This window comes from Gracilinanus agilis, chromosome 1 (genome assembly GCF_016433145.1).
Source record: "Gracilinanus agilis isolate LMUSP501 chromosome 1, AgileGrace, whole genome shotgun sequence".
Taxonomy (NCBI): domain Eukaryota; kingdom Metazoa; phylum Chordata; class Mammalia; order Didelphimorphia; family Didelphidae; genus Gracilinanus; species Gracilinanus agilis.
The window spans coordinates 376571760-376596320 of record NC_058130.1 but is presented as its reverse complement, the minus strand read 5'-3'; the positions used below and the strand labels follow the sequence as shown (position 1 = coordinate 376596320).

The window sequence follows — 24561 nt, the reverse complement described above, 5'->3', positions numbered from 1 at the left end:
TTTTTTTTTCAAACAAGGTTAAGTGACTTGCCCAGGGTCACACAGCTAGTCACCACTTAGCAGCCCTGATTGACAAATGTTAAAATAGAGTCATAGGAGAGGAGGAAGAAGAAATAGAATCTTAATAAAAACTGAGCCAAGTAACATTAGTGATATACATGGAAGGTAAATTATCACTTTCTTGATGACCTATGAGAATGAATGCTCTGGCTGAAATCACTCAAGTATTGAGTATTCTACAGGTATATGCCCAGGACTATGCAAGATGCCAGGGCATGTATATGAGTGCTATAAAGTAGTGTAGAATCAGATCTCTGAACTCAAAAAATGCTGCTAGTTGAATGAGGGAAGATTAAGCTAATATCTATGGAATAATGGATTATAAACTAAAGGTGTGGTTGTTATTTAGTTGTGCCTGAAATTTTGGCACTGCATTTGTCATTTTCTTGGCAAAGATACTGGAGTGGTTGACCATTTCCGGCTCCAACTCCTTTTATAAATGAAGAAACTAAAGCGAACAGGATTAAGTGACTTGCTTATAATAATTTATTAGTAAAATTGAGAGGAGAGGCAGAGAGAGAAAAAAGAGAGAGAAGAGAGACAGAGAGAGAGAGAGGAAGAGAGGGAAAAGGGGAGGGAGAGGGAGAGAAGAGAGAGAGAGAGAGAGAGAGAGAGAGAGAGAGAGAGAGAGAGAGAGAGAGAGAGAGAAACATGATCACCTGCCCACTAATTCCTAGCCACAAGTGCTGGTCACAAGATAAGTCAGAGAGATAAATTGGTGCCTGCCCACAATTAAATGCTTCTGAGAAGGGAGAGAGAATGGCTTGAGTTCAGGAAGAGAAAGCAACTACTTGTGTCACTGGCTTATAAGAGTACCGTTTGAGTGAGGGAAGATTAATACCTATGGAACAATTAAGTATTAACTGAAGATGTTATTGTTGTTGTTCAGTTGTGCCCCAATTTTTGGTACCTCATTTGGGGTTTTCTTGGCAAAGATATTGGGGTGGTTTGCTATTTCTTGCTTCAGCTCATTTTACAGATGAGGAAACTGATCAAACAGGGTTAGGTGACTTGCCCAGGGTCACATAGCTGATAAGTGTCTGAATCCAGATTTGAACTCAGGTCTTTCTGACTGACCTAGTGCTCTATATACACTGTGCCTCATTTTATAGATGAGAAGACTGAGACAAACAGGAGTAAGTGATTTGTCCAAAGTCAACCAGCTAGTAAGTGACTGAGGTCAGATTTGAACTCAGGACGAGGTGCCTTTCTGACTTCAGACCTGATATTATCCACTGAACAACCTAGTTGCTTCAGATAAGGAAGCTATCCCAGTGTGGACTGGGATAATTGGAGTAGGCTTAGTAAAAAAAGAGAAAAAAAAGAACTTGAACACTAAAATTTTAGAGACAGCAGAGGATCCTAAAAAAACCAATCCTTATAATTTATAGAGAAAGAAGCTGAGATCAAAGTAATTTAAGTCATTTGTCCAAAAACACAGAGCAAACCTTATGAGATGTTAGAGAACCCAGACCTCCAGGTAGTCAATCAGTCCATAAGCATTTTTCAAGTATTTGCAATATGCCCCGCATTGTGCTAAGTGCTGAGGCTGCAAAAAAAGCTCTTGCTCTTGAGGAGCTCCCAGTTTAATGGGTACAACAATATGAAAAAGACTGTGTACAAACAAGCTGTATACAAATGATCAGCAGAGGAAAGGCACCAGCATTCAGAGGAATCAGGAAAGTTTCTCATAGAACCTGGGGCATAAAGGAGGCCAGGGAAGTCTAGAAGCAGAGAGCATTCCATGCTGGGGGGACAGTCAACAAGAATACTCAAGAACTGGGGGATGGATTGCCTTATTTGAGGAACAATAAGGAGATTGGTGTCCCTGGATTGCAGAGTACGTGCTGTGGAGCAAGTAATGGAAAGGGCTGGATTATGTAGAACTTTGGATGCCAAACAGAAGGCTTTGTTTTGGATTCTGGAGATAGGGAGCCACTGATGTTTACTGAGTATGGGAGTGACAGATCTATTCTTTTTGGGAAGATCAATTTGATTGCTGAGTGGAGGACGGATTGGAGTGGGTAGAGACTATGGCATGGAGGACAACTAGCAGACTATTGCAATAGTCTGGGTATGAGGTGATAGGGCTGGTACCAGGGAAGTGGCAATATCAGTAGAGGAAAGATGTACCTTTTTAACTAAACTGTAAAATCAACAGGACTCGGCAATAAGTTGGATATAATGGCATGTGAGTGAGGAGCTGAGGATGACCCCTAGGTACCTTCCAGATTCCCACTATAGTGTTTTTTCTGTAACTTGAGAAGGTCTTAAGAAGGAGGGCATTTTGTTTGTAGGAGGGTGTGAACATGCGTAGGTAACATAAATAAAGTCAGGGAGATTGGAATGAACATAGTCTATCAGGAAGACAATGAAGAGAAAGATCTAGCATGAACCTGAAGTTTGTGGTGGGGAATAAAAACTATGTAAGTTTAGGTTATTACACAGGAAACAAGTCCCTTTGAAGGAAGGCACTGTCTAAGAATTATTGGAAGGTGCATAGGTGCAGACTTAGTTTTGATGTAGGAAAACTTTCCTAATCATTGGAGCCGTCCCAAAAAAGTATGGGCTCCCTCCAGGAGTTGCCCATCATTGGTGACTGGTCAATCTCTTGTCAGATACACTGATATAGTGGTGATTCTTGTTAGACTAGGTCACCTCCAAGATCTCTTATAGGTCTAGGACGCTGGGATTCTCTGACTTGGGAACACAAAAGGTACCTGCAAAAGGAGGCAGCCAGGATCTCTTTGTGGGGAGAGGAGATCTTGCCTATTTTTCTGGGACAAGATCTCTTTATCACACTAGAGTTTCACTGGGACAGGCACCAGGAAAGGCAGGATCTAAAAGTGAGGGAAGAGAGACAAGTGAGGCATGAGACAGGGGGAAGAGACATGACCTGACCTGTGAGTTTGGCTGCACCACTTCGGATCCCTTCCCAGGAACTATTGAAGTAGGCAAATGTGTGGGTGTGAAGGATCCAGAGGAGGTCTTGGTTCTTCTTTGCCTAGAAGAAATGAATATTAAACTGGTAATATCTGGAGGAAGGACTAATCAATTCTCTTCCTTTCTCAAGTCCTAGAAGCAAAGGTCCAAAAGGGAATGAGGGAAAAAGCAAACCCTTATATAACCTCTATTTGGCACATTAAGTTCTTCACTACCCGGCCCCTTCCTATGTTTCCGGTCTTCTTACACTTTATCTCCCTCCACATATACTAGGATGGGGCTGCACTCAAAATTTTCAGGATTTTTAGGGAATCTTCTAAGGCTGCAGACTTCTAAGCTGCAGAGAAGGTAGCATCCTTCATTGATAGAGGGATTCTCCCTCAACTGGTACCAGTGAAACCACAGGTCTTGTCCTTATCCCTACATTTTCTAAATTCAGTAGGGGAGGCAAAGTTTGGGGAAGTGAAGAACACTAACTTGAGGTAGGGTGTATAGTGGAAGAATAGTGATAGCAATGGTAGAGAGAAGGTACCACCATCCCTCATGACAGTTGTTGCTATGGCCAGTTTTCATCTGCTCCTCTTGCCTAGCTGTGATTTTCCCCGAGTCATTTTGGAGAAGTATGTGACTTGTTAGTCTCTTCCTTTTCTTAGAATTCAAAGCATTCATTGGCACATCTGCCCTTTACTTACCAACTTCATGCATAGATCTTTATAGAATTCCCTGTTCTTTGGCATTTCCTGGCAGTCAACAAAGCGATCCAGTAGTGCATGTAAATCTTGGACACCAAGAAATGGTATACAGGCAGCCAAGGCATCCCGACAGGCCTGGAAAACAAAGTTTCCTGCTCTACTCTCTGACTCCTGACCATTAGAGTATCTCTATCCCAACTTGGAGAGGATCCAGAGGAGGAATGGAGGTCAGACACAGGAGTACTAAGGGTACTAGGAGCCTTATTATCATTCTTTGTTGCTTCCACAAGTTATAAAAATTGAAGAGGAAACCCTGACAGAGATTTGGAGAGACCTTAGAGATTCCAGAAATGAATTTTAGATTTGATGTCACCTGAATGACAGTGTTGGACCTTCAGTCGAGCAATGTAGGGGCTCTCTGTTCTCCCTGGGGGTGGGGTAGGGTAAGAAGGGAATAAGGAGGGGTGGATTTCTGTGCTATTTCACTTACCGTACCTATCTTTGGGTTGGGATCCCAGAGGTGGAGAACGAATGAAATCATGCTCTTTTTAATTTCTTCAGTAAAAAACATTTTCCACCTTTTTCCTGTTAGAGATGCCAAATCTTCAAATAGTAAGAATGCAGTCAGCCTCACATCGTCCTGTTCCTGCAGCCACAAACACATCCTCCAGGTCAGTGAGACTCTCAGCCCCCAGCCCTTCCGCATATCCCTGACTGCACTGTGCAAAGGAGACACTAGTTCAGGGATTGTGACCCTTTTGTGTGACATGGACTCCTCTGGAGGTCTGATGAAACCTATAAACCCCTTCTTAGAATAAAATATGTAGAATTACAAAGGAATACAATTACATTGATATCTCTCTCTCTCTCTCTCTCTCTCTCTCTCTCTCTCTCTCTCTCTCTCTCTCCCTATCTATCTATCTATCTATCTATCTATCTATCTATCTATCTATCTATCTATCTATCTATCTATCTATTTCAAGTTTGTTGACCACACAGGTTAAGAATCTCTGAAATAAACAGGCATGTTTCCTACTTCCCTAGCTCTATTTGGATTTAAAAAGCTGAGTCTGGCCATTAGGGAAATGGTAGGAATGGAGGGAAGTGAAGTAGGAAAAGGTTATACAAGTGAAACAGAAAGCATAGTTCCTATCTCTGAAGAGCTAAGGAGGAATTTGTCTATAGTGATGGCAATCCATTGTCATAATTGCAGCAAGATACCAAATCTGAACTGTTGAAATCTCTGCGAAATTTCTGGTACGATAGTACCTGCTCTTACTATTAGACTAGAGTCTAAGTGATCTAAGCTGACCAACAGGCATGATCATGATCATAAATAATCTCCAAGAGATGTTTAAGAAACTCAGAGATGATTTGTAGGGGCTCAGAGTGAAAGAAGGATTCAGCCAGTTAGACATCTATGTCTTTTTAGAATGTGATTCTATGGATCTTTCTAAATTATTCTTTGGTCCTCTCTGTAACATCTCACCATCCAAGTAATTGTAACAACCTTTAACAGAATAAGGAAATGAAGAATAGGGGAAGGTCAGATGTCATCCAAGTTGAGATTTTTTTTCCCCCAGAAAAATGTTTTGTAGATAGAACTTAGAGTTCTAACCCAAAGAAAGGGGAAAGTCATAAAAATACATTTGAAACATTTCCCCAGATTTAGAGAAGTATTTTATATCACCCATAAGGAAAGAAGAGGTGAAAATGATCAAATAGTGAGCTCTGGGTATTTTAAAAAGTACAATAAAAACGATGGCATCCTGCCTGGTTTTGTTTTTTGAGACCTAGTTTTTCTAGGTTGGTGAATCCATAGTGTGCATACCTCCACATGCAGGAGGGGCCTTCTCTCCCCATCTCCACCGTGCCTGAAGACATTTTTCACATGCCCTGCCCCTTTACCCAACCTAATGTAAGCACTTTTTCCCTCCCTTCTCTGTGGTAATGTGACGACAAGGCTCACAGGCAGCTTGAGGGTGAAGTTTGGACATATGGTCTCAAAAAAGAACACCACCACTAAAATAGGCATTCCTGGTTCTAGATATGCCCCCTCTCCTAACTAAAGCCCTTTTCATTTCTGGAATCTTTTATGCCTGGATCCTTCCGTGTTAGAAACTTCCATCTCCAGTGTAACCACTCTAATTGCCCTTACTTGTCTATAGCATACAAATCAGTAAGCCAATAATGTATAACTGTTAAAGAACCTGTCTCTCCCTATAAATAAAATCTATAGCTCTCTTCAGTATTCCCAAGATACTCTGATGCATGGAATGATGGACCTAGGAGTTCCATCCACTGAATCTGGATCTGGGCAGGCTAAGAGCTTGGTGAAACTGAGTATAAAGTGACTTCTATAATATATTGGCTGCTCTCCTGGCTTGAGGACAAGTACTGCCCCGATATCCTTCCCTTGTTGATCTGGAAAGGTGTTGTCCATGTGCCTTTGTCAAAACCTCCATGTTTCCACCTTTAAGTATCTCAGATTAAACTACTTTAAGGTCTTTTGAGTGTGTGAGTCAAGATGTACTAAGTAAAGGTCTATTGCACTGAATGATGGGTCTAATTCTCCTACAATGTACCCTTTAAATCCCAGGGCTATCACATTGGACTGGAGTAATACAAATATATCATTTGTAGAAATAATAAATCATTCATAGGAATGATTATTCCTATCCATATAAAGGAAGTTGCATCTGATCATCCAAAAGGTATGAAATGGAGTAAGAAATAGAAATCCAATCAGAAAACTAAAGGAGGAATTGGTCTAAAATTCCTTCCTTTTCCACAGATCTGATAGATATATTCTATGTTCACCTAGTTTATTTATGATTTCACTCTTTATATATAAATCATTTGCCCATTTTGAATTTATCTTGGTATTGGGTATGAGATGTTTAAACCTAATTTTTCCCATACGTGTTCCAATTTTCTCAGCAGTTTTTGTCTCATAGTAAGTACTTGTCCCAAAATCTAGGATCTTTGGGTTTATCGAACACTAGCTTGCTGAGGTCATATACCCCAAGTCTATTCCATTGTTCCACACTTCTGTCTTTTATTCCAGTACCATATTGTTTTGATGACTGCTGCTATCGTACAGTTTAAGATCTGGTACTGCTAGGCTCCCATACTTCACATTTTTTTCATTATTTCCCTTGATATTCTTGACATTTTGTTCTTCTAGATGAACTTTGTTATAATTTTTTCTAATTCTATAAAAATGTTTTTGGTAGTTAATAAAGGAGAAATTGGGGATTGGACAAAAATATACATTTTGTGAAGGACAAAGGATAAAATATTGTATCTCTTTCTAATGAAGAGAGAAAACCAAGAAAATACAAGAAGAGTTTTTAATTCAATCATTTCTATAGCCTCAGAAATGACAAAAGCTTCAAGGTCAATCTGCTGCACATAGTTCTGCTTGTTGTCTTCTGCTTCCACAGTCTGCTGCTCTGCTTTGCTACTTATTCCAAAACCAATTCCTGACTTAAGGTGATTTGCATAGTTACTGTATTTGAGAAATTCTAGTACAATGATGGTGAAACTTTTAGAGATGCAGTGCCAGGCCCCACCCTCACCCCACCCTACCAGATCAAGTGCTGTGCCACTCCCGAGACTGAGTGTCATTCCCCTCCCTTCCACCACATGTAGGTACACCACATAGGAAGGAGAAAGAGTTCCCATTGGGCTGCTTGGTGGAAGGGTGGGTGAAATGAGGAAGGTCCACAATGAATGTAGAGAGGGGGAGGGGAATGACCTGAGTCTTCCGTTTCTCTCCAGTTCTGCCACCAGTGAGCTACACTCCTTATCCCCTATACACTCTCATTGGGCTGCTGGGCAGAGGGGTATGTGATGTGAAAACGTGTTACCAGGTATGATGGAGAGGGGGAAGGGAGGAGCTCTACCCGAGTCCCTCTGCCTTTCTAGTAACAAACTTGGGGAGAGAGTGGCCATGTGCCCACAGAGAGCAGTCGGTGTGCCATCTTTGGCACCTGTACCATAGGTTCGCCATCACTGTCCTAGCATGCTGGGGCTTTGGGGATTGAATCAAGGACACAAGGCAAGATATTTGGAAATTAGAAAAGAGATCTGTTTTGAAAAGAAAAGAGATGATTAAAAAATTACAGGTCTGACCCAGAAGCTTTAAGCAAGAATATGAAAAATATAGGACAAAAAAGTCACAGAATAAATTTTGAGTTTGAAGGAAACAGGCTACATGCATAACAAATAAAATAGTTCCATTAAAGCCCAAGGCTTATCAAACGAATCTAATTTTCCTTGGTGCCAAATGGACAGCCCAGGTAGATCTAGGGAAAATGATAGGATATAATCTTACTTAAATTGAATCAGTTTTTAGATTCTGTCTTTGATAATAATTCTAAGAGCATACCTATTTTAGAATACATAACTGTTATTAAATATATGATTGACAGGAGGGTCAGACCTAGAGAACTGTTATCAATAGATAAGTGTCAAACCAGAGGGGAGAGTATAACAAATGGTTCCCTGTAAGGTCATTCTCGAGCCCTGGGTTAAAGATGCATCTTCATTCATTTAGGACAAAATACTATACTGGGTGGGAAATGGACCACCTGAATTGGAGAACAGGATTCTAATCCAAAATGACCTTGGCAAATTGGATATATTAGTTAAAAGCAAACAAAATGAAGAAATTTGTTGAGGCTAAATGCTGGATAGGACATAGAGGATGGAAAAAAACAGTGCATGAATATTGATTAGAGGCTGGACTATGTGTAAGTACATTAAACAGTGATGGAGAGGTCATAGATGGTAACCATAAATCAGGATTATAGAACAACATTCATAAAAACAAACAGGAAATGAGGATGAGAGGGGATCATTTCATTCTCTAGACATATAGCCCCACTGCCCAGCAGAATGCCTAGAACATGGCAGGTGCGTAAGACTTGGAAAATTCAGAGAGGGTTCAGAGGAGAACAACAAAGGGCTGGGCAACTGGTGGCATGGAGGAAAATAGAAGAAATATGAGGATTTTTTATTTAAGCATACTTTCTTTTCTTTCTTTTAAACCTGTACATTCTGTCTTAGAATAATTATTAAGTAACAATTCCAAAGCAAAAGAGTGGCAAGGGCTGGGGTGTTGGGGTTAAATGATTTGCCCAGGGTCACACAGCTGGGACGTATTTGAGGCCAGATTTGAATCCTGGGCCTTCTATCTCCAGGCCTGGCTCTCCATCCACTGAACCACCCAGTTGCTCAGTAAGTATACTTTTTTAAATGCTTTAGCTTTTACATAGAAACTGGTGACTAGTTGTTTTCCATATCCATTGATACCAGAACAACAAGAAGAAACAGGATTTGGGTTAGACAAATTTATGATTTCCTGATATTGGAGGATAAACATTGGAATGGATTCTTGAGAAAGTTACTGCATCTTCTCCTCTGGCAGACTTTAAATATAGAATGATTTTTGCCTGCCTGGAATATTTCAGTGATACTTCCTGAAGGCAGGGACAAAGAGTAAATGAACATTTTATCAGTCCTATGATCTGATGAAAACCTAGGAGAAGGAAGAGTTAGGATAAATAAGGGAAGTAGGAATGCCATCCATCAGGCCCTTCACTCTGCATTGAGCTCCTCCCTAAGCCTGGGTTAGGTCTACACACTTGTCATCTCCCTCTTCCTAGCTCTGAAATACTTACGTCTTCAAAGAAAGTTCTTGTTTGCAGTACTATTTCTTTGAAGTAGAAGCTCACATCTCTGTCTGAGAGCAGTTCTAGGATTTTTTTCAATGCCTTCAGGCTTTCACAGATGACTTCTGTTCGAGTCAGATGGTAGAGACCCCTGATGACTGTTTCTAACAACATCTGTTTATTCTTCTTCACCTGTTGAGAAAAGAGACCTTTTAACCCTAACAACTGTCCTTAGGGGCAGGGACTTCAGGAATTAGGAAGAAACAAACCCCAAAGTTCTATCCTGGGGTCAAATGTATTTAGGAACCTCCATTTCAGCATTTTATTTAGCAATGTCTTTACTCAAATATTTTTTAAACCCTTGTCTTCCATCTTAGAATCAATACTGTGGACTGGTTTGAAGGCAGAAGGGCTAGACAACAGAGATTAAGTAACTTGCTCAGGGTCACAAGTTAGAAAGTGTCCGAGGCCATATTTGAATCCAGGACATCTTGTCTCTAGGCCTGGCTTTCAAGTCTATGGAACCATCTAGTTGTCCCCCTTTACTTAAATTTTTGGCAGCCAATAGATACATTTAAGAAAAGTAATAAATTAACCTTTATAAATTCTCTCACCTTTTGTGGTGACCCGAGGGCCACATTCCCAAGCCCTCTGATTGCCATTTGTCTCAAAATAGTATTGGTATCCCAGGCACTCTGGTCTATTACAAACAGAACTTCTCTTAGATTTCCCTGTTTCCAAAGGAGTGGCTCTTTCATGACCTGAAATGAACATATTATTAGCCTTGGAATTGGAGTTTTCCCCTTTTTTTAGAAGACAAGAAGGCAAAGGAGTCAATTGCCCTATGATTTGGAAATGGGTTGTAATTACTTTGAGGTCATGGGAGAGAATAGTTGGACCTAGGTATGATGGTCAGCAACTTGGTGGCTATTAGCAGAGGCCAGGTTTCTGGAGATAGATATCCCTGAGGATGAGGGCCCATATAGAATTCTTTCCAGAAACTGTGTGATGTGACAAGATTTGCTAGTGTTGGTGCAATCAGGAAGGAATGGCAGTTGATTTGTGGAGCAGAAAGGCAACCACTGTTGCTAACAGCTCTAATGAGGGCACCAACTGTTCTCCGAAGGTGCCTATAGAGAGCAGATAAAAGCAGAAAGCCTGGACTTCTCCGGTGGCATTAAGATGGTCCCTTATAGTTAAACTTTGTGTTTCAGAAAATGGGAGAGTCAGGCAGGTGAGGCTTTTTTTTTGGTGACAGAAGAGCACAACTTTGTAAAGTGTGGATACCCATCTGAGTGTGTGTGTGTGTGTGTGTGTGTGTGTGTGTGTGTGTGTGTCTGTGCACATGCACACCTCTAGGGTATGTGCATTTCTTGTGAATCTCTTGTGCATTGGAAATGTGCAATAAATGACCTAGAGTTTTATATATAGCGTTTGCCAAAAGGCTGGGCGGTGATATCTCTGCTACAAGGCCAATTACAATTTTAGACAACAAAAAATTCAGGATATTTTATCTTGTCTCCCATGTGTCACTGTCAGAATTCATTGAATGCTGAAAAGTCAAACTGGGCACACAAGAATGGGGAAATAGTATGGTCAATGATATTATTTTTGTCTCCAACTTGGTTTTAGTGTTCTGAATCTTAAGGTCTTACAATCATAAAAATAGCTCAAAGGGATAAAGTAGCATGCTGTGAGCTGTGCTGGGCCTTGCCTCAGAGAAGAATGCTGTGCCCGTTATTCGGAAGGCCTCGGAGGTTGAAGAAAGCGATAGGAACATGTGCTCCATAATGCCTATCATTATGTCCTGTTGCCAGACGACCACACTCCTAGAAAAGGCAAAGACCCAGTTAATATTGTACCAGTTAACACAATTCTAAACAATGAGGACAGGGTTTCTTAACTTAGGGTCCATGGACAACCAAAAGGTTTGTGGATAGGTTTCAGGGGATCTGTGAATGGGATCTGGGTGGGAAAAATGGTATCTTTGTTTTTCCTAACCTCTACACGAAATTTCTTCTTTCTTTCAATGTTTAAAAAATGTTATTGTGAGAAGAGGTCTGTAAGTTTCATTGAAATGCCAAAGGGAGTCTATGGTGGAAAAAAGCTAAGAACCCCTGAGTAAGGGGAAACTTTAGATATCTTGAAGCAGACAGACTTCCCATGAGATTACCCTATAGAAAAGGGAAGTCAGATGTGGAATTTCTAAATGACTTATCTAGGAAAACAAATCAACTTTGTAAAAAATTGCCCACAAGTGACACTTTTTCCTCCAGGTTGAATAGATAAGGTTTAAATTTTTTAAATAACCCTTATTTTCTGTCTTAGAATGAAAAAAAAAGTATATTGGCTCCAAGCAGAAAAATGGTAAGGACTATGCAATGGGGGTTAAGTGACTTGCCCATGGTCACATAACTAGGACATGTCTGAATACAGATTTGAACTTAGTACCTCCCATCTTTAAGCTTGTTTCTCTATTCACTGAGCAACCTCACTGCACTTGTGGATAGGTTTTTGACTGCTGGCCTTTATGCTGTCCTGCTTTTTTCTACTCTTTCCAATAACCTCCCTAACTCTTTTTTTTTCTTGATCCTAGGTGAGACAACTGATACAAAGTTGATTGAGAGCCCAAGCATATTGTTTTTCCTCCTTGTCTTATTCATTCATCTATTTTCTTAACATTCATTTAAGCATCTACTATGTGTAAAACATTGTGTGTGTGTTTGTACAAAAGGAAGCTAATAATTGCTTCTTGTTTTATCCTCGGCACTAATCCTAGAGTAGTTAGCCATTACCTGGCCAGTACACACACTCCTAAGTGGTGAGAGTGGGGGCTACTCAGTAGATTCCATAAATTGTCTCCCTCTTCAGACTCTTTGGCCAGACCCTCTTTTATAGCTTGGTTTTGCACACATCTCAGGGTGGTAGTCGAAAGCCTGAAAAAGAAAGCCAGAATTAGAGAAATGAGTTGGCTTACACTCAGCTCTGTAGAAAGAAGAATTTCAGCTTCACAAATATAATTTATCATCCAGGATTAGTAAGTGATATGTGGTAGTAAAAAGAAGCAGATTGGTCCAGATGACCTGCTGAGAGAGACATGGGCAGTCAATGATATCATACCTTCTTACCAGGCTTAGAAGTCAGCAATGCTGCAAGGATAGAAAGAACAAAATATTTTGAAATTACTGGTTAGCAGTGAAATTTAGCTGATCAGGAAAGCAGAAACCAAAGGAAATGCCAAGAGCTATTCCATGAAGAAAAATTTCTGGTGAGATATTCTATGAGTCCAAGTAAAAGAAAAGGCTGGGGGTAGACAAGGAGGAAAGGAGAAACAGGAGGTGGAAGCTAGCTATGGGACAATAATAACAAAATGAAGAGGATGAACTATGCTCAACAAAACATAAAGGGATTGTGATAAGGGAAACCAGATGACTTTACACTTGGCTACAAGGCTGCATCAGCCCTGGGAGAGAGAAGGAAAGGAGGCATTGCTCTAAAGACTGGGGTGAGGAAAAGGCCAAAGCATATTTGTGGTCACTGAGAAGCAGAAATTATATACATTTATAGATTGTGTAACCATATAAGTACACATGCATAATTATATGTATAGTTATATAATTTAGCACATATGTGCATATTTAGAGGCAACTAGGTAGTACAGTGAGTGGTTAGTGCATTGGGCATGGAATCAGAAATACCTTAGTTCAAATCTGTTTTGAGACACTTATGAGCTGTTGTCACCCTCTTTTTGCCTCTATCTTTTTATTTATAAAATGGGAATTCTAATAGCACCTATCTCCCAGGGTCATTGTAAGGAATAAATGAAATAATACATATAAAGCACTTAGCACATAGTAGATGCTATATAAATGTTCGCTATTACTGTATAAGTAGACTAGTGTAACTCTTGTTAGTATTTAGTAAAGGCAAATGTTGCTGGGATCTACTCAATTAAAAGCATAAGGTAAAGAATGATTCAATGTCTATATGACTCTATACCATACCAGATGACACAACAAAATGTATAGAATGGTCATTAGGGTCTTTGAGTGGAGTACAACAAACCTCACTTCTTTCTTTTGGGGAGATAAGCAAGGGATACATTGAAACTCTAAAGTAAACCCTTATAAGGGAATCTGAGCGACGAACAAACAGCAACAGCTTCTGGGGATATGAAACAAATTTACTGGGTGATACGATTACAGTATCATAGATTTAGAGATGAAAAGAATCTCTGCCCAACTCCTTCATGTCCTTCAAATGAAGGACGGGAAATTTAAGGGACTTGTCTGAGGCCATGCAGGTAGTAAGAGGCAGAGATGGGATTTAGACTCATGTGTTCTGACTCCAGACTATTTCCACTTCTGGCCCGAAAATAAGGAGTATATCACTGGTGGAATTCAGAATCTACCTTTCTCAAAGGTTCAGACACCACTTAGTCTAGAGGGAACTGTCCTTTGATGAATGACCACTCTTGGGGGGAATGGAAGGAAGAAATAACAGTTGCTACCTAGGTTCCAACTTATTGAGAGACAACTCTGGAGAATAGATGAGGGTCCCCTGAGGAACATCTACTCTACCAGCTCACATGGACAGAGAGAGTCAGGGACCATACACTCTGCTTGCTCTTTTTTCCCTCTAAAAATCTAACACTTTTTAGTCATTTCTTCTTTGCAAGTTTTATGTATCTGGCCAGGCATATGAAGAAAAAGTCGTAGCCCTAGATTGTGAAGCCCAAGCCAATTTCACACAAATTTCTGAAGTGCCTATTATGTATAAGACACTATGCTAGGAACTGGGGAGATAAAGACAGAATTAAAGCTGTCATACTACTTGAGCTCATGTCCTGTTGGGGATGGTAGCAATTGTGTGGAGGATAGAATGGAGAGGACACAGACTGAAGCCAGGAAAATCAACTAGGAGATGACTAGAGCAGTTTAGGCAAAAGATGCATCCCCAAATGAGATTGGTGGCTAGAGAGGGATGGATAGGAGAGATGGTGTGGATATAGAATCTGTTCATAGAGAATCTGGTCCTCATGGTGAACTGCTGGGATTATGACTAATATATCTGCTAAATGTACAGGCCCTTACATTTGTTCCGTTCCATGACAGAGCCTGAGCTAGGATCTAATACCCTGGAATAAGAAATGTTTGTCAGCAGAAGACTTGTGTTTGAGACCAAGTTTTGCTATTTACTGTCTTTTGACATTGAGCCAGTCATTAAACTTCTGTTTTCTCAGCCATAAAATGAGGGAGTTGGGTAAGTTTCAGCTCTTAATCTCATGGTCCTATGATGTGATATCAGCAATTCCAAGGTTACCCCCCATATCTGTAATTTACCTGCAGGGATCCCCATCTTGAGATCTCTGTCCTTGCTGCAAGATCCTCCTTCTCTCAGCTGAGGTTTGAGTTGGCATCTTACGTCCCAGTGTGTAGCTAATGAGCTTCAATAGCAAGTAGAAAAGCTCTGCATATGAATCCCTGATAGGGATACCAGTGTTCACCACCTCATATATAGCACAGGCAACCTGAGTGGAGAAAGAATCCCCTTGTCAAAAGGTGGGCCAATTCTCTTGGAGAATTCTGAGGGGAAAAATAACAGTAGGAATTACTGAGGTTCCAACTTATTGAGGGCTTTGGACACTTTCTTTCTGACTTATTCTTCAGACCTCCCTGTATCCTTCATGCATTGCTTGTGCTAAAAATACCTAAGGTAGGATTTGGGAATTTTTTTTTGGAAAATGCTCTAATCAATACTAGGGGTTCTTTTCATTCCTTGAAATTTTGAAAAGGGAAGAATTTTCATTGTTACTGTTTTTGTCATCATTGTTTGTTTTGTATAGGGTGATAGACATGGCAGAAAACTTTCTTTGGTCTGATGGGGAAATTGGACTCTCACTTTGAATTGTGACAGGGTTTTATCTAATCGAATCATCTACCTACAAAATTATTGCTGTACTTGTTCCATAGATAACTGGTATTGAAATCTGATTGGTACCTGAGAAAGGGTATGAATGACATCAATCTTCCTATAGACAGGACTAGGGAGATTATTGGGCTTGGGTACTCATTCAGCTTAGTGATAAATTGTCTTACTGCAATTGTCTCTGATTCTGCTCCTTCATTATCCAGCCCACTCTCCAGTTTATCCATTAAGGCTCTTAAAAGGTGGATGTTGGGGCAACCATCCTGAGCTAGAGCCTTCCACAGTGCTTTTATGTCCCTAGAATTGTGAGGGAGTGAAAAATCCATGAAATATTTCCTGGGTACCACAAAACCTACCACTAAGTTAATAATAACATTTTAAAAATAAAATTTTATTTTTGAAATTATCAAGTTATAAAATAATTTAATTTCTTCCCACTTTCCCTTGAGAAAAGGGGAAGAAAAATCAAACTCTTGTAACATATAAGCACAGCCAAACAAAATTAAATACTATATTGGCCAATATGTGTCTCATTCTGTTTATTAGTTTATCACCTCTCTGTTAGGAGGTAGGCAAGTATTCATCATTGGTCCTTTGGAATCATGTTTATTTACTGGGTTGATCAGAATTTTTAAGCCTTTTAAATTTTTTGATGCTGTAATATAGATAGTTCTCCTGGTTCTGTCCATTTCACTGTGCATGAATCCATATAAGACTTTCCAATTTCCTTTTTTATAATTTATAGCATAACAGTATTCCATTACATGAATTACAGTCAATCCTCAACTTTCACTGAGGTAATGTTCCTTGAAAATGGCATGAAAGTAAAAAAAATGTGAATGTTGATACAATGAATCTATTGGAAATAGGGGTTAAATTTTCACAACCACCCAAAACTGTAATTTTTCACTAGAGATTGCTGAAATACACTTTTCTGCATGCAATTCTTTGCAATGAAACATTAATTCTAATAATATGCCCTTTTCCTAACATAGTAACCATGAAATAACCCATAAAATGCAGTATTCAAAATAAAATTGGTAACATGCAAAACATTTTTTCTCACTAGTAATTTCCTAGAATGCTTTGACCTTTTGTATTAACTTCTCAATTAAAAAAGAAAAAAAATCATGTTGATTGCAGGCATTATTCACTTTTCATAATACATGAAATCTACAGTACCATAAATACTGTATGGCAAATAAAATTCTTAAAACTAAAAAAATTTTAATCTAAATCTTACCTTCCACTGTGTCAGATGGTGGTGTGAGGGCGTTGTACTGTATACTATACTGCTGCAAACCTCTCTACCTTGGCCGCCCTCTGAAAACCAAGGGAGAGGTTGCTGGGACTTTAATTGCTGCTGTTGGAAAATGTGGAGACTGGTGAGGTCTCATCATTACCTTAGAGCCCAAACAAAGGATTTGCAATATGCTTTGGGGGCATAATTGCACCACAGAGCTTGACTTTTAAAAGCAAACAATGAAAATATGCTACGAATGCCCAAAGAACTTTTTCCCCTAAAATTGTAGGGTGAACCAGACCAGCAAAGCACCTGATAGGATAATCCATCAACTTGTGCTCATCATGTCTCTCATTTTTTTTCTCTACTGAACACAACCACAAATGTGTATGGTTGTCAACGGGAAAGTGAAATGATATTACTAATAAAATCACACAAATGCTTGAAGTCATGGAAGTTAAGCATGCAAATGTTGAGGATTGACTGTACTATGATTTATTCAACCATTCCCCAATTGACGGGCACCTCTTTATTTTCCAGTTCTTTGCCACTACAAAAAGAGCTGCTATAGATGTTTTAGTACAATAGAATCTTTTCTTCCTTGATATCTTTGAGTAGCAAGCCTAATTGTTACTACACAGTCAAAGAGTATGTACAATTTATCAATGACATTTTGAGGCGGTGATGGACCATATGGGAGATATTGAGGATTTTTATTCAACTAATCAGAGTACTTCCCTGGATCATTATATATTAATAAGAGATGATTCCCAGGTCTATATGTCTACCCTTAGTCTCTCTCCTCAGGTACAATTATGAATCACAACTGCAAATTTTGACTTATAAATATCTCGTGGTTGAGAATTATCCAAAATAGAATTCATAATTTTACCTCCCAAACCACAACTTCCTGATTTTCCTCTCAGCCTCTGGGTTATCTTTGACTTTTCATCTCTTATTCACTCCATAGATCCAATATATTTCAAATTTCATCATTTCTGCCTTTAAAACATCACTCACATATGTCCCTGTCTTTCCTTTCATACAACTACCATTATAATCTAGGCCTTTATTAGCCTTTTATATTATTGCAATAGCTTTTTAACTTATATTGACCTGAAATGTGTTTTTTTCATTCTGAATATATTATCCACAATGTTACTAAGATAATTTTTTTTAAAGTGTCATTCTGACCATGTCACACTCTTGCTCAATGAGCTCCAGTGACTGCCTCTCAGGGACTTTGGAATTAAATATAAACTTCTCTGTTTGACACTTAAAGCTCTTACAACCTAGCTTCTTCCTATCCTTGCAGTCCTTTACTCTTTCTTAGGCACTCTGTGATCCAGTTACACGGGCCCCATCTTGATTTGCTGCAAATAACTCAATTTCCCATCTCCATTTTGGATTAGCTGTCTCCATTTCTTGGAATGTGCTGCCTCATCATCTCTGCCTCATAGTTTCCTAGCTTCCTCTCAAATTCATTTTACATCCCATCTTCTGCAGAAAACCTTCTCTAGTTCCTCAGCTATTACTATCTTCCCTTTTCTGATTACCTTCCATTTACATTATATCTATCTTGTATCTAACTACCTGTTTATATATGCTTTCCTCCATTAGAATGTAAGCTCCCAGAGGGGAGGGACTATTATTTTTTGCCTTTATGTCCCAAACATTTGACATAATACCTGGTACATAGTAAACTCTTAGTAAATTATTGTCTGTATTTTGGGGATGGCAAGAATGGCACCCACAGTTTGAATTATAGAAAAACAAATCCCAGCTCAAAGAACTTCTTAAAAAAAAACACCACCATTTGGTTTCCAGTTGTTCTAAAGTGGCATGATTTCCTTTGGAAGGCAGTCAATAATCCATCATTGGAAGTCTTCAAGAGGAGATTAGATGGTCATCTGTTTGGTGATGTTGTGGAAGGCCCCAAGAAGGAGTTAGACTAGATGAATCACTGAGGTAACTCCTAAGATTGTTTTTTTTTAACCCTTGCCTTCCGTCTTTGAGTCAGTACTATGTATTGGCTCCAAGGCAGAAGAGTGGTAAGGGTAGGCAATGGGGGTCAAGTGACTTGTTCAGGTTCACACAGCTGGGAAGTGTCTGAGGCCAGATTTGAACCTAGGAATTCACATCTCTAGGCCTGGCTCTCAATTCACTGAGCTACGCAGCTGCCCCCCACTCCTAAGATTTTTTGACAAAATCTTTATCAAGCAAGGCACTTTAAGAAAGAGAAAGAATACCTCCTGCTAACGCTACACCTCAGGATGTATTTTTATATAATATTATATCTCATTATCTAATAATAAGCATGTATGTGAATCCCTTCAGAAAAGAATAATACCTGTTACAAATGATTCAGAAGAGAAAATTTTCTTCTAATGACTTAGTTTCCCCATATTTTGAATCTATTATTATTTGCATTTTCTCAAATAATATACTCACTTTTTATCCTGGGGAGGTAGATATCCCTTATTAGGATAATAGAAAGATAGCTTTCAACTAGTACCTACCTATCAAAAGGGAGAGGTTTATTCAAGAGATTGCAAACAACTTCCTCGAGGTGGAAATTTGCTATCTGAGTGATAGCCTGTAGAACAAAACTGAAGCTTTGCTCCTTAAGTCTGAGGACAGGCATGTGATGATAAATTGAGCTCAAGATATCCAACAACTGGAAGGAAAAAATGTAAAGCTATGTATCATTTTTTATGGATATGATTTTTGCATGTAAACAGTGAAAAAAACTGCTGGGCCTCTAAAGATACCATGCATTTTATGGGTCCAATAATCTACAGGTGGTTAGTGATTAATGATTATCCATACATATGATGTCTGGTATATTTTTCCATCATGATCCCTCCTCCTGAACTGACAGTTTGCACTGCAGACTAAGATAATTGAAACAATAGTAACTGAGAGCATAACCCACAAATCCCCCATAATTCTTTGTAAGGTTCTTGAATGTAAATTCACTGTAATGGAACATTCTTGTCAAATCATCTATGTTGATTGTGCTCTACAACTACTTTGGAGGACAACTGTTGTGTTATGCACACCTTTGACACTTTTTTGGTCATTCCCATTTCAAACCTCATTTGTCTTGTACTCTGACATAGTGAAGGATTTGTCTGTTCTCAAGTACCTTGCCTTTTATTTGGTATTTTTTCTTTTTCATATTAAAAAAGGGAAAAATCTTTGAGCTTCAACACTCAAGATGAATTTATAAATTATGTCCCATTGCTGAATAACCCCTGCTTTATATATATGTACATATATGCATACATGTGTGTGTAAATGCATATATGTAATTGAGAATTGGAGATAGTTTTTACTGCCAAGAAAAAGTTCAGAGTCTGATTATGTGAACCTCTGAGAGATATGGAAATGGCACAGGTCTTAAAGAGATGATGTTACATTCTCCTTGCCCTGGAGCATAAGATCTCATGAGAAATGGGTTGTTCAGAGACATGGGGGGGGGTGAGAAGAGATTTTAGGCTGATGATTTGAATAAATGACTGAGAGAGATGGGAAGGGGTGTCTGGCAGCCAGCTGCTACTGCTGCCATTAATCACCAGAAGAGGGTGATGGCTTTCAAATTTGTCCCGTCTTAGAATTTTCAGTCTTTCTCCAAACAAAGTTTCCAGATAAAAATAGACCTCTCTGTTGTTTCTATTAGGTCACCAGGTAGCTCTCTGAGTGTCCTTAAATAGGGAATCCCTGATCACTCCCTCTCTTCTTCCTCTGCCCATTATTGGATGACCTTTCATTTGATATTAGGCCATAAAAACTGCTTCTTCCAAGGTCTGGCTCAGTGTAAGGACTAGAGTAATCTCTCCAATCTTTTCTATATCTCTATATTTTTTCTCTTCTTGATTTCCCCCTTGAAGTTTCAAGAAAATTAAAAGCTTTCTGACAGGGAAGCCGAGTCTCCATGTCAGAATAAGATCGACAGTAATGACTGAAAGCCCCTTTCCACCCCCCCCTCCCATCTTTATTTCATTGGGAGCTTGAATATTAACTAGTTTCCATTTCCTTAGGGGTTCTTCCCTTTCTATCACCAGTATAAATTGATAACAGTTCCCTACTATAGGTTCTTTGCTTCCTTCTCTCAATATCTGCTAGATCCAGGTAAGAAATTCATAAAAATCCACCAGATTATTGGTTTAGGAGAGGGTGCCCAATTCTTCCAGGGATCTATCAGGGAACCTAATTCCACCCAGGGCTCCATGGGACCTAATCTATTTTTATCTTTCTCCTTAAGTGTCCTTCATTTTGTATCTTTCCTCAATAAAATTAGCCAACCTTACTCTTGTGTGAGTTCTATATTTTTTTGTATTGGACATTGGTATTCTGACTGTCAAAGTCTGTATTAAAGTAGTCTAGCAGAAGCAAGGCATAGCTCCACATCTCATAATGTATACCAAAATAAAGTGAAAATGGTTTAGATTAGACATAATTTAGACATAAATGTTTAAGTCAAAAACAAATTGGTGGAGTTTGGAAGAAATTTCCTTTCTGACCTATAGACAGGGAAAGAATTCATGACTAGAGATGGAGAGATTCACAAGAAATAAAATAGATAACTTTTATTACATTAGAAAAGGTTTCCCACAAATGAAACCAATGCCTCGGAAATCAGAAGAAAAGCAGGAAGGGGCATCTGGGTAGCTCAGTGGATTGAGAGTCAGGCCTAGAGATGGGAGGTCCTAGGTTCAAATCTGACCTCAGACACTTCCCAGCTGTGTGACCCTGGGGCAAGTCACTTGACCCCCATTGCCTACCCTTACCACTCTTCTGCCTTGGAGCCAATACACAGTATTGATTCCAAGATGGAAGGCAAGGGTTTAAAAAAAAAAGAAAAGAAAAGCAGGAGCCTGGGAAAATATCTTTGCAGCAAGTTTCTCTCTATAAGTTTCTCTTATCTAGGGAACTGAATCAAATTTATCAGAATAAGAGTCATTTGCTGATTGACAAATGGTCCAAGGGCATAAATAGGAAGGTTTTAGAGGAAGAAATCACAGCTATACATAATTATATAAAAAGTGGCCTAAATCACTTACAATTGGAGAAATACAAATTAAAATAACTAAGTTACAACTTGACACTAATCAGATTAGCTAAGAAGGCAAAAAAAGGAAAATGACAAGAGCAGGAGGAGATGTGTGAAAATAAATATGCTGTTGCACTGTTGATGGTGTTGTGAACTAGTCCAACCATTTTGGATAGCAACATGGAACTATGCCCCAAAAGGTATGAAAATGTTCATACTTTTTGTCGTAGGTCCATACCTTAAAGAGAACAAAGAAAGAGGAAAAGAACTGCTATTTATAGAAACTTTTTTTTTCGTGGTTGGCAAATAATTGGAAACTGAGGAGATGCTTATCAATTAGTATAATGGCTGAACAAGTTGGGTTGTAAGAAATGATGGTGGGGGCAGCTAGGTGTCTTAGACCAGCTTGGATAGAGAGCTAGGGCTGGAGACAGGAGGTCCTGGGTTCAAATTTGAATTCAGATACTTCCTAGTTACTCTGTTACTCTGGGGAAGTCGCTTAACCCCAATGGCCTAGCCCTTCCTGCTCTTCTGCATTGGAATTGTAGTATTGATTCTAAGACAAAAGGTAACAGTTTTTTAAAAAATGATGAAGGTGATGGTTTTAGAAAAACCTGGGAAGATTTACATGAACTGATACAAAATAAAGGAAGTAGAATCAGGAGAACAATTTATATAGTAACAGAAATATTGTACCCAGGCAAAGATAATAGGATCATAAATTTATTACTAGAAGAGGACTTGGAGTTAAGTTCAGTCCTCCCATTTACAGATGGGGAAATTGAGACACAGAGAGGTAAAGTGACTTTCTTAGGGTTATATAGTTACTATGTATCAGATGTGGGCTTTGAATTAAGGTCTTCCTGACCTCCCCATCCATTGCTGCTCTTCTTCTTCCTTCTTCCTCCTCCTCTTCTTCTGTTTCTCTCTCCCCCTGTCTTCTCTTTTCTTCCCTCTTTCCCTCCTCCCACTCCTCTTCTTCCTTACTGTCACTCTCCCCTGCCCTTCTCTCTTAACAGCTATAAAGCTTACCTCTTTTTTCAAGGTATCTCCCTGTTCCTTTAGAATAGTGATTACCCATATACTGGATGCCTTTGAACATTCAGGGTTCAGGTTCTCCATACTATCTAGTGATTCTTCTAGGAATGCTTGAATTTCTTCATTGGGGATGAATTTTCCAACAATCTAAAATTTGAGTCAGATATTAATTGGTGTTATTAGTCATACTTTCTCCCTAGACATCTCATTAAATTTGATGTTGCTTCCTTTAGTGCCAAAACATTTATTTGATGTTTCTAAGCCTCTTAAATACATATAGCCTATTGCGGTTTTAAAAGTATTTCACATACATTAGACTCTTTGACAGGGAATTATTATACTCATTTTACAGATGAGAAAATTGAGGTTCAGGTTTAGGAGGATATATCAGTTATAAGTGATTTTTCTTTCAGAGAGTTAGGGCTGGAAGGAAACTTAGAGGTCACTTAGTCCACCCTTTATTTTAGAGGTAGGGAAAATGAAGTCCTGAGATGCTAAATAAATATATCCAAGGTAAGACAGTAGCATATGGCAGAGATGGGCTGTAAGATTGAGGTCTTCAGCCTCCAAATCCAGCACTTCTTCTATCTACTGTATCATGCTCTCATATAAGCTCAAATTTATTGAAGAACAACAAGGCTGAAAAAAGGTGGTTTTAACATTTCTAGTTACTGTATATTTCTTAAAGGGAGAGTGAGATTCCATTTTGGCAGAAAAGGACTCTTAACAATAGGTATTATCTTGAGCGATTTGGTGTTTAAACAGAGAACACTACCTTTAAAAGAATGTTATGCTTTCATGGATGACATCCTTCCTCAGAAAGGGAATCAGAGATCCTGGAGGCAACTGATAGAGAGTGGGAAGGCATGGGAAGAGAGAAGAGATTTCATGGCAAATGGGAAGGAATGATCATGGGGAAGGCTATGAGTAGTAATGAGCTATAAAATCAGGGATACAAGAAATTTCTAAAGTGAGGGAAAGGGCCCATGTGCACAAAAACATTTATAGTAACTTTTTATTGATGGTAAAGAATTGGGAATTGAGAGATTGCCTATCAATTAGAGAAAGGCAAATTATAGTAATAAATATGATAGGATGCTTTTGAAATTTAAGAAATTAAATTATTAAATTAAAGATTCATTTAAGAAATGATGAAAGTGATGGTTTCAGGAAAACTGGAAAGATGTATAAATTCATGCAAAATGATGCAATTCCAGGTGACTTATGATGAAACAAACTATTCATATTGAGAAAGAGAGCTGATAGTTTCAGAGTATTGTCTGAAGCATGTTTTTTTTCTTTTCCTTTTTTTGGAACATGGCTAATGTGGAATATTGTTTTACAAGACTATATATAGACAATGGATTTTGTTTTTCTTGACTTTCCAATGAGGGGGTGCATTTGTAGGGTAAGGGAGAGATTTGGAACTGAAAACAAAAGTGAATTTTTTTAAAAAAAGAAAATTATTCTACCTTATTCAACAGTTAAGTATTATACATCCTATACCATTTTCTATGTTTAACATGATATTTGCACATTAGTCTGGACACGAGCATCAGTTTTGTATAGCACTTAACTTTGGGTGCCACTTGATCTTTGTGTTTACCTTCTTTCTGGGCTTCATGTTACTGTGCTTCACTGAATCCATAGTTTCCTCCAATGCAAAGATCATATTCTATATTCTAAATATATATATTATATATAGAATTAAGGCAATTCCTTGTCCTTCTAGAAATTAGGATTTTCTCTTTCTTAAAATTGTTTTATCCCTATTACTTTGTCTTTATTTGGTTTTGTGTTAGCTATATCATCTATACTGATTCCATTGGTAGAACACAGGCTTCTTGAAGGCAGACTGTTTTGCTTTTGTCTCTATACGCACAGAACTTAGAACTGTGTCTCACATTCAATTAGCACATAATA

At 38.8% G+C, this 24561-nt stretch overlaps 1 protein-coding gene across 1 annotated transcript in view; it reads right to left on the bottom strand.

The window, feature by feature from the left end:
* Positions 1-2786: 2786 nt before the first annotated feature.
* The window catches only part of MROH2B (maestro heat like repeat family member 2B), an 82984-nt gene continuing 61209 nt past the window's right edge, over positions 2787-24561 (bottom strand). The window contains exons 30-40 of the mRNA XM_044657765.1: positions 22633-22785; positions 19064-19221; positions 15472-15598; positions 14716-14903; positions 12169-12309; positions 11088-11202; positions 9988-10134; positions 9383-9565; positions 4186-4341; positions 3696-3830; positions 2787-3064 (exon numbers count right to left, since the gene is read on the bottom strand). Of these exons, the coding sequence (XP_044513700.1) occupies positions 2870-3064; positions 3696-3830; positions 4186-4341; positions 9383-9565; positions 9988-10134; positions 11088-11202; positions 12169-12309; positions 14716-14903; positions 15472-15598; positions 19064-19221; positions 22633-22785 (1698 nt within the window). The 3' untranslated portion in view covers positions 2787-2869. The remainder of the gene's footprint in view (positions 3065-3695; positions 3831-4185; positions 4342-9382; positions 9566-9987; positions 10135-11087; positions 11203-12168; positions 12310-14715; positions 14904-15471; positions 15599-19063; positions 19222-22632; positions 22786-24561) is intronic.